The following is a 10,978-nucleotide window of genomic DNA, read 5'->3' as shown; positions in this document are numbered from 1 at the left end:
AGCCTTACTTGGACTGAAGCTGCTGGCAGGTTGGGGAGCAAGTACAAAGCATCCTTTTAAGCTGCTCCACTTGGCACAAGGGACCTCTACGAGCAGACATGAGGTAAATTAAGCTATTACACTAAAACTTCAGAGCAGCTCAGCCACCATCTGGTGCCACACGGGCGCCTGTCTGCAAGCCGGGGACACGTGCGAGAGGTATAGGCTAGCACAGCCGCCCTGCGGCCGCGATGAGCCCGTCCCGGTCCGGCCCCGGAGCACGGCTCTCTCGCCGGGCGTCGGCCCCCCACGCAGCGGGAGCGCCCATCGTGTGACACCCGCGAAGGGCGGCTGCGAGGGAGCACTGCGGCACGGAGAGTGGGGAGGAGGGCGCGGGAGAGGCGGAGCTCGCCACGCGGGGCAGATACACTGGGAACCGCCAGACAAGCAGCCTCGCCTCGGGTGCCCCAGTGCCAGGGTGCGCGGCGGGGAACCCAGGCGCGCGGGTCCAGCGTCCCCTTCCTCCGCGGCAGGGGGAGGAGAAGATCGCAGACGGCTGAAGAAGGCAGTGACGACGCTTCAGCCCCCGCCCCAAGCCGGTCCCGCCGTGACGCCACGACGAAGCTCGCAGGCGCAGCAGCTCCTGACGGCTGTTGTATCCGGCTGGTGCCTTTTTTCTCTTCCCCCCTCCTCCCTCTCCCCGTCTCTTCCTCCCTCCCGTCCGCCCACCTTTCCCAGAGCCGCCGCCGCTGCTGTGCGCGCGCGCCTGCTCCGCCTCCTGCGTGTCTGGTCGGCAGCGCCTCCGCTCTCCCCGGCTGCCCCATGAAGCGATGGCAGCGGCCAACTTCGGCAAGATCCAGATAGGAATCTACGTGGAGATCAAGCGCAGCGATGGTCAGTGGGGGTTGGCCGGCGGTAGGGGCCTGTGGGAGCGGCCGCAGCCCATGGCTGGGCACCGCCGCCCCAGTGCGCAGCGGGGATCGGGGAGGGGGCTGTTTGCGGAGCCCATTGTGTGCGTGGGGTCAGGGAGGGGCCGGGCCTGGCTCGCGCTGCGGTTGTCAGGAGAGCGCTCGTGCTCGGCGGTGGAGGGCGGTTGCGAGCAGCGGCCGCTGGGGACGGGGAGGCTGCGGCAGCGCTGGGAGGAGGCAGGGAGGGGCGGCGGCAGGGGTAGAGGGTTGAAATGTGGGGGGAGAAAGGTGAGGTGAACGAGAGGGGGACGCGTGAGGGAAGTGTGGATGGGCTGGGCTGGTGGGGGAGGGGAGAGGTCTAAGGTGGGTAACGAGACGCGTGGGGTGGGTTTGGATGGGGGCGATGAGGTGATGGGGGGGAGAAGGGCGTGGTTGGGGGAGGAGAGCCTGGGGAAGCTTTGGCATGGAGGTGGGAGGGGATTAGATGACGGAGGGAGGAAGGGGCTTTAATGTAAAGAAATAACTTTGTTTTCTCCGGCGTACGAGCTGTGTTCTCAAAAAATTACACTACAGTATGCACTGACAGAAATGCCTTTGAACACTTCCATCACGTGACAGAAAGCTTGATGGTATTATTTCAGATGTTCTTTATGGTTAAAATATAAGAAGAGTGCTTGCTGTTTATGCCTGAGTTGTTATTTCTCTGTTGGGGATCCAGTGTTTGTCATCTTGCCCAGCATCTCCTGGCAGGAGCGTGTATGTTGCTGTCTAGGAATACACGTGAATAAAGGATGTGTGTGTGTCACATTTAGTGTGCTAACTGTATTTGTCTGGATGGGGAGAACTGAAATGGGAAGTTCATTGACTGAAAGGCAGGTCACTTGGGACTTCAGCTCTTTAATTTGAGTGGGAATATGTCATCTGTTCCTGGCCTCTGTGAGATCTATGAAACCTACTAAACCAGGGTAGGGTTCTTCTCACATTTTCTGGAAAGTCTTTTATTTTCTTCAGTGTTCAGGAGCTTGCTAAAGAATAATCAAATGATTTTAATGGAAGAAAGAGCCGGAGGTCAAAAGCACTGAAGTTAGCATGATTTTGTCATGAGGCAAGAAATGAGCAGCAAGTCTTCATGCAGCTAAGTCCCATGGTACAGTTCAACCCTACAATAAAAATCAAATGCTCAGTGTTAGCTGGATGCTGTATTAAACCTAACCCCTCAATTTGTGCTTAATGGCTTGTGTGTCATGTGAAGAATCTGATAGGTGCATAACTCCTGCAGATCTCTGTTTGAGGTTTCAGAAAACCTCACTGTAGCAGCTTGTAAAACTATTTTTCTGAGGCCCGTGTCAACTTCTAATACATGTAACTGACTGTTTTATATATCTTTTGGAAAATAAGGGATGAGAATGCTTTGCTGCATTTTCCACGTTGCAGGGTTCTGCTCACTTCTAAAATCAGAAGTGAGAACAGTAACTTGAACATAATACTTATTTTCATTACTGTTAATGGTTCACATATTTTGCTGTATCACATATGTGATGCAGCATATTAAATATATTACACATCAGAAATATACTAGGAGGATGTTTTCACAACAGTTGTGCAAACTGTTGAGCATTTTTGTTAGCTTGATCTTTGTGTGAGCAACCACAGTACAGTGTTGTACCAAGGTTAGTGGGTTCCGGGTATTGTGATGTTTGCTTGTTTTCCATTGAGACTGGTGGAGGAGATATCCCTAGGTATGCAGAAAGGAGCATTTTGAGACAAATATTGAAGTACAGCCCACACTAGATTGCATTTAGATTGCTTTGCCTTTCAGAAGATAGGTTACCAACCTGGGCTGTGGTTGCACAGGCAATCAAGATTGATTTGTCTGTTTCTAACAAGTGGAGTGTGCCTCTGTCAGCTGCATTGTTCCTACAAACTTTCTCTCCCATCCATTGTAGTCAATATGTGTTTTTTTTCCAGGTTATTTAATGCATTAATTGCATTAAATTAGCAAACTTATGGATGTGATAGGTTTCCTCAGCATTAGTGAGTTCAAATGACTCTCAGAGGGTCTGTGACCCCAAAAGTATCAGTGTGTAGGAAATGCATGGCTGGGATGGAGTGTGAAGTTTGATCTTCTCCTTAAACAACAGTGAGCTACCTGGATCTGCTGAACTCAGACCTGTATCCCAGGTAGAATCAGGGCTGTGTATCATACCAGCTACCCTAGGTTGAAAGCACAATTTAAGCTGTTTAAGAATCTTCTTGAGAAAGCAGTTTGTTGGTCAGTCTGCGCTTTTTTTCACATTGTCTTGTCTGTAGGAAATCATTTTTTTAAACTAAATGTTGTTTTGAGAGGTAAGTATAATAGTTCATTAAAATTTCCTTATCTAAGTGTTTATTTGCTGAATAAAATGTTTACTTTGTTAATGGTGTCATTTTAAAAAGTATGCACTTTTTCCCATCTGTCCACAAGTATGCTAAATGCTTTTCTGAATACAGAGCTTTATTAATTCCAGATAAGTATTTTTCTTTAAGTAAAAAGAAGAAATAGGAGAATAACATTTTTGGTAAAACATCACTTAAAATTTGTACTTGTTCACTACAACAAAATTGCAAAGAGATGTAAAACACATTAAATGTGAGAATGAGACCAGAACATTCTGGAAATAAAAGTGACTTACATATTCTGTCATTTTGACAAGTTCTAATTAGGTTTAAGTGTTTCATGAAAGATTTCTTATAGGACTGAATAAAAAATAGATGTACAAGTGAAAGCCACTGTTAGAACTCATGACCAAAACCACATGAAAACTAGGGTTTGGATAAAAAACAACATTTCTGAGGACTGACGCTGCAGAGTTGCTTGCTGTGTATCTGTTTTTTCTCAGTGGGTAAACATTGGTATAAATGTTGTCTAGAGTTACAGATAATGGAGCCAAATCCAGTTGGAGGCCGGTTACTAGTGGAGTCCCCCAGGGCTCAGTGCTGGGGCCAGTCCTCTTCAAAATCTTTATCGATGACCTGGATGAGGGGATCGAGTGCACCCTCAGTAAGTTTGCAGATGACACCAAGTTAGGTGCGTGTGTCGATCTGCTCGAGGGTAGGAAGGCTCTGCAGGAGGATCTCGATAAACTGGACCGATGGGCTGAGGCCAACTGTATGAAGTTCAACAAGGCCAAGTGCCGGGTCCTGCACTTGGGGCACAACAACCCCAAGCAGCGCTACAGGCTGGGAGATGAGTGGTTGGAAAGCTGCCTGGCCAAGAAGGACCTGGGAATACTGGTTGATAGGCAGCTGAATATGAGCCAGCAGTGTGCTCAGGTGGCCAAGAAGGCCAACAGCATCCTGGCTTGTATAAGAAGCAGTGTGGCCAGCAGGTCTAGGGAGGTGATTGTCCCCCTGTACTCGGCTCTGGTGAGGCCGCACCTCGAGTACTGTGTTCAGGTTTGGGCCCCTCACTACAAGAAGGACATGGAGGTGCTCGAGAGAGTCCAGAGAAGGGCAACGAGGCTGGTGTGGGGTCTGGAGAACAAGTCTTACGAGGAGCGGCTGAGGGAGCTGGGATTGTTCAGCCTGGAGAAGAGGAGGCTCAGGGGAGACCTCATCGCTCTCTATAGGTGCCTTAAAGGAGGCTGTAGAGAGGTGGGGGTTGGTCTATTCTCCCACGTGCCTGGTGACAGGACGAGGGGGAATGGGCTAAAGTTGCGCCAGGGGAGGTTTAGGTTGGATATTAGGAAGAACTCCTTTACCGAAAGGGTTGTTAGGCATTGGAATGGACTGCCCAGGGAAGTGGTTGAGTCGCCATCCCTGGAGGTCTTTAAAAGACGTTTAGATGTAGAGCTTAGTGATATGGTTTAGTGGAGGTCTTGTTAGTGTTAGGACAGAGGTTGGACTAGGTGATCTTGGAGGTCTCTTCCAACCTAGACGATTCTGTGATTCTGTGATAATATTTCCAGTTATAATTACATGGGATAACTTGTTATATTCATGTAATATAAAAGCATATTAGGTGGTCAGCTAGTTTGGCTTTTTATAATAATTTCTGATACTGAAATTTACTACTTATTTCAGTATAATTTATGTATGTCGCTTGAAATATGCCTTGATAGTCTGTCTTGGAAACAGGAAAGAACTCATTCATTTTAGGTTGTGAATTGCTAACAGTGGACTGCATTTCCAGTCTTGAAAAATGTGCCTTATCACACAGAAGAGCTAGAGCACTAGAGAGTGGGCCAGAACATAGCTGCAAGACCAGCTGTAAGAGTTTCATTCTGTCCAGAAGATGTTCCTTTTTGAGGTCTAAATATGGACATTTGTCTGATGATAAATTCCCTTTACTAAAATAATAATAGCCCACTGCTTTGCAAGTGAACTTATACCCATATCTCCACTTCTTGTGCATTATCCAATTAATGATGACAAAGACCTACATAATCATTTGGAAAAATAATATCTCACTTTTTTTTTTCATTAGTTCAGTCTTTTGTTGAAATAGGATAAATCAGTCTTATGCCCTGCAGACCTTTAGTAGGCTGACTGGTATTTTTCCTTTACGTTTCCAGTCCAGTCATGTTCTGTCCTTTTCTTCCTCAGGCTGAAGCACTGGAACAGGTTGCCCAGAGAAGTTGTGGGTGCCTCATCCCTGGAAATGTTCAAGGCCAGGTTGGATGGGGCTTTGGGCAACCTGATCTAGTGGGAGATGTCCCTGCCCATGGCCGGGGTTTGGAAGTAAATGATCTTAAAGGTCCCTTCCAAACCAAACCTTTCTATGAGTCTATGATCCTTTTCTCTCTGTCTTTGCAAATCTGAAATGCTACCTAGAAGAACAGAGAAATTAATTATATATTTGCTCATTTGGAAAGTGGAGGGGGGAATACAGTGGTGGTCTCACTATGTTAGAAATAACGTAACAGGCATGAGAAGGGACATTCCAGTAAGTGGGAAGAGCAACTGAAGATGTGATAGAAGTTCCAGGAAAAGAAAAATGGTGATTTGTTTCTTATTTCTTATTTTTTTAGGGATTAACCATCAAATGGTGTTTAAAAAGAAAGATCACGAGCTTGTGTTCTTGTATTATGGGAAAGAAATGAACTTGAGAACTGTCAGTGTTGTAAAGAGAAAACTTAAAAATGATAAAGGAGAATAAACTAGGAACAGTTATCACATGGAACATGTTACCAGAGGACATGGATGCTGGAAGCCTAGCAGAATTTTAAGGAGGATGTTGGTATGGATGGTAGGAATACCCAATTCTATACTTAAAGCTTAAAAAATTTACACCGGCAATCGTAAAAGGTAGTTTCTGTTCTACCTGAGTTTGTAGTTTAAATCACCTCCAACTGATGGGAGACAGGAAGAAATCTTGTCTGTGGCTGTGTTATTTTGTAATTGCCTCTTAAGAATTTTTTTCACTTGTCTCTGAAGCAGCTGGAACTGGTCATGGTCAAAGACAATTCATCTAGTCCAAAAAACTACTGGCAGCTCCTCTCTCCTTAGGCTCGCCAAAACATCATCATAACTCTTTAACCTTCAAAAACAAAGGAGACTATGTTTTTTTTTGTAACAGTAAGGGCTGTGAGGGTTTTGTTTTTTTTTCTTTAAAGCTCAATTTCAGTGAAATTGATGTTTGTTGATGTTGAGAGGTCTATACAATCCTCTGTGTTTTGGGTAATCCCATATGATGATCTTGACATTTATGTGCAGCTCCCAATAGCAACAATGATTTTATACTAAGATAGAAGGTATAATGACACTATAAGAATTCTGTTCAGGATTGGGTAGACACCCTATTTTACAAGCTCTTGAGGGTATATTTAAATGGTAATGTGCTTTTATTAGTTCCATTGGTGACATATATCTGTTCTTTCCCTGTGATTAAGACTTTTTTTGTTAGCACATTTAAATCATTTGACCTCATTACCTAATCCCTATGTAAGCCATACTGGTACAATGTGTCTTTGTCTTTCCCTAATGGCCGGATCACACACAGGGCATCAAGTCGTCAAGTTTGCTATTTTTGGTAGAACTAATGGGACCAACATTTAGACTTACTTATCCAGTGTAGGTTCTCATCTTGTTCTATCCAGAATTTCTGGGCACTGTTCCTTACAGAAGTTTTGACCAGGAGGACGTGTTAAGTTTACTGTGTCATTCTTAAAACGGCTTTATAAGCATTCAGCTCATGATATGCGATAAACAGATTTTCACTGTAACTTGCTGTTTATTGCTGAGGTATTTATGTAGGCCTTCTGTATTTTGTATCAATAGCTCTATTGTGGTTTAACCCTGGTAGGCAGCTAAGTACCACACAGCTGCTATATTTGGTCTAGCACACCCCACACTCTAGTCAATAATGTGTCGTCATCTCAAATCCTTCGTGCCTGGCCTGGTTTCAGCTGGCATAGAGTTAATTTTCTTCATAGAAGCTGCTATGGTGCTGTGTTTTGGATTTAGGATGAGAATAATGTTGATAACACACTGATTGTTTAGTCGTTGCAGAGCAGTGCTTACACTAACTAAGTCAAGGACTTTTCACTTTCTCATACTGCTCTGCCAATGCACAAGAAGCTGGGAGGGGACAGAACCAGGACATCTGACCCAAACTGGCTAAATGGATATTCCATACCATATGACATCATGCTGAACAATTAATATGGGGTGGCTGGCCAGAGTGGAGGGGAACTGCTGCTTAGGGAGGGGATGGGCATTGGTCAGAGGGTGGTAAGCAATTGCATTGTGCATCACTTACTTTGAACATTATCTTATTATTATTATTACGATCATTATTATTTCCATTCATTTTCTGTCCTATTAAAATGTCTTTATCTCAGCTCATGAGCTTTTACCTTTTTTCCTCCAGATTATCTCCCCCATCCCTCTGGCGGGGGGATGTGAGCAAATGGCTGTGGTACTTTGCTGCTTACTGGGGTAAACCACAACAGTCCTTTTGGTGCACAACGTGGGGCACAAAGGGTTGAGATAACAACAGATCTAACCAGAGCGTGTTAAAACAAAGTTGTTATAAGCATTAGACAAGGTTAATATTTGCTAATCACAATGTTGATTTTTTTTAATCTCAGGTCTGCTGTCTGTTTTCCGAATTGTTTTGTATAGCATATTATTTACTGTATGTATTCCGTGTCATGCTTTTTATCATTTCTGGGGGCTGGTTTAGGGTTATTATTTTGCTGTACTGTGTAACACTGGCTTATGATATGATAAAATTGCTGGCCATGAGACTAATCTGGTATTTGTACTCAGCAGTACAAATTTGTACTCGGCAGTACAAATGCTACCTCAGAAACTATTAATAATTACACGTTTTTGGTGTAATGCCCAGTGATCATTCTATCCCTAGTCTCAGCTTGGTGTCCCCAAAAAGTAGCACTGTTATCCCAGCCCCACCTACCCCCATGACAATTACACTCTCGTTAAAATGACCTGCAGTCATTGGTCCCAGCCAACATGGGTTCACAAGGGGTAGGTCCTGCCTAACAAATTTGATTTCCTTTTATGATAAGATCACCCATCTAGTCGATCAAGGGAAACCAGCTGATGTGTTCTTTTTGGATTTCAGTAAAGCTTTTGACACAGTTTCCCATAGGATCCTACTGGACAAAATGTCCAGCATACAGCTAAACAAAAACATCATACAGTGGGTGAGCAATTGGCTGACAGGCAGGGCTCAAAGGGTTGTGGTAAATGGGGCCGCATCAGGCTGGCGGATGGTCGCTAGTGGGGTCCCTCAAGGCTCCATTTTAGGGCCAGTCCTCTTCAATGTTTTTATAAACGATTTGGATGTAGGACTAGAAGATGTTTTGACCAAATTTGATGATGACACTAAACTTGGAGGAGTTGTGGACTCGGCTGAGGGTGGAAAGGCCTTGCAGAGAGATCTGGACAGATTGGAGAGCTGGGAAATCACCAACCACATGAAGTTTAACAAGAGCAAGTGCCGGGTCCTGCACCTGGGACGGAGCAACCCTGGCTATACGTACAGACTGGGCGACGAGACGCTGGAGAGCAGCCCTGCAGAAAGGGATCTGGGGGTTGTGGGTGACAGCAAGCTGAATATGAGCCAGCAGTGTGCCCTGGCAGCCAGGAGGGCCAACCGTATCCTGGGGTGCATCAAGCACGGCATTGCTAGTTGGTCGAGGGAAGTGATTGTCCCGCTCTACTCTGCGCTGGTCCGGCCTCACCTCGAGTACTGTGTGCAGTTCTGGGCACCACAGTACAAAAAGAGTGTGAAACTATTGGAGAATGTCCATAGAAGGGCTACAAAGATGGTGAAGGGCCTAGAGGGGAAGACGTATGAGGAGCGGCTGAGGTCACTTGGCCTGTTCAGCCTGGAAAAGAGGAGGCTGAGGGGAGATCTCATCGCAGTCTACAGCTTCCTCGCGAGGGGGAGTGGAGAGGCAGGTGACCTATTCTCCGTAATCACCAGTGATAGGACCTGCGGGAATGGTGTCAAGCTGAGGCAGGGGAAGTTTAGGCTAGACATCAGGAAGAGGTTCTTCACCGAGAGGGTGGTCACACACTGGAACAGGCTCCCCAGGGACATAGTCACTGCACCAAGCCTGTCGGAATTTAAGAAGCGTTTGGACTGTGCACTTAGTCACATGGTCTAAAATTTTGGGTAGACCTGTGTGGTGCCAGGATTTGGACTCGATGATCCTTATGGGTCCCTTCCAACTCGGGATATTCTATGATTCTATTACCCTTTTTCATCAGGGAACCAATCTATGAAGGTTTGTGGTGGTTTTACCTTGCTAGGCAGCTGAACACCACAACCGCTCTCTCACTCCACCTCCTCAGAAGAGGAGGGGAAGAAGAAAAGGAAAGAAACAACTCACGGGTTGAGATAAGGATAATTTAATTAAAGGAAAAAATAATTATTAAGGAAAAAATATTATTAATTAAATAATTTAACTGAAGGGAAAAAAGGGAAAGGGGAACAGGGAAAAAAAAAAAAAGCAAAGGCTGTGTGGAAGTGCAGAGGAAAGAAATTACTCTCTACTTCCCACCAACAAGCGATGCTTGACCACATGCTTGAAGCAGGGACTCAACGCACGTAGCTGTTGTTCAGGAGGACAGACGTTTTTGCACCGAAAGCCACCCCTCCCCTCTTCTTCCTTTTTCCACCTTTTATTGCTGAGTGTGATATCATATGGTATGGAATATCCCTTTGGTTGGTTTAGGTCAGCTGACCTGGTGATGTTCCTTCCTCACCTTTTGCCCACCCCCAGCCTGCTGGCTCTGGAGGGGTTAGGGGGAGTCCTGATGCTATGCCAGTATTGCTCAGCAGTAGACACAACACTGGTGTGATACCAGTGCTGTTTTAGCTACAAGTGCAGAGCACAGCACTGTATGGGCTGCTGCAGGGAAAGTTAACTCCATCACAGACAGACCGAGTATAAGGGGACGGGGGAGATGTTTTTTTTCCCTCTTGTTCATTCTCCCTTTTTCCTTCACCTCCCTCTTCTCCTCCAGGCGAGTTATGATAGCTTTTCAAAACTTTGAATAGCCTTAGGATGTTCAGACCAGCATGTTCTTATTGTTATGTCTCCTGAATGCGCTTCAGGTTTTGTTTAAGGTTAAACAACTACTTAGGAATCTCATCCAGAGATCTGTCCCGAGGCAGGATAGTTATGAGTGGCAGGGAGTGTGGGAGGATATGGGCAGGCATCCAGAGCAGTGGGCACCTCCATTGCTTTGGAAATTCAACCCTGAGCAACTGCAAAACCCTAAAAAACTGGTAGAATGCTTGAACAAGGTGTGTCACTACCCTGGCAATGCCAAAGAGACACAACTCACTGCAATGTGCTGGGGCTTGGCCTATGTTTACCGAGCTGCATTTGACATGACTATAACCCCTGTGAAAGACTCTGTAGCCACTCGAAGCCCTAGGACAGGCCCCAAGGCTGATCCAGGGAAACAGACTGTACCAGCATCAGTTGCACCTGTAACCAAGATGAAAAAATGGTTGAGAAAGTCAGGTTGTTTAGAACGCGGGGGAACTCCTACTAAGATTAGGTATGGAGAAGACAGGGCTGGGCCATCAGAGGAACAGGAAGACGAAGATAAAGATATCGAAAAAATAT

The 10,978-nt window shown here is 45.8% G+C and overlaps 1 protein-coding gene across 3 annotated transcripts in view; it reads left to right on the top strand.

Annotated features, from left to right (window-relative positions):
• Positions 1-430: 430 nt before the first annotated feature.
• LOC121062421 (kinesin-like protein KIF2A) overlaps positions 431-10,978 on the top strand; it is a 118,497-nt gene continuing 107,949 nt past the window's right edge. For 2 of the 3 annotated variants that reach the window (XM_040542412.1, XM_040542414.1), the window contains exon 1: positions 432-873. In XM_040542412.1, the coding sequence (XP_040398346.1) occupies positions 810-873 (64 nt within the window). In that variant the 5' untranslated portion in view covers positions 432-809. Of the gene's footprint in view, positions 874-10,978 lie in introns of all 3 variants that reach the window. The other variant, XM_040542410.1, reaches the window with a different exon arrangement.

This window comes from Cygnus olor, chromosome W (assembly GCF_009769625.2).
Source record: "Cygnus olor isolate bCygOlo1 chromosome W, bCygOlo1.pri.v2, whole genome shotgun sequence".
NCBI lineage: Eukaryota > Metazoa > Chordata > Aves > Anseriformes > Anatidae > Cygnus > Cygnus olor.
This window is presented reverse-complemented; position numbering and strand designations above follow the sequence as displayed.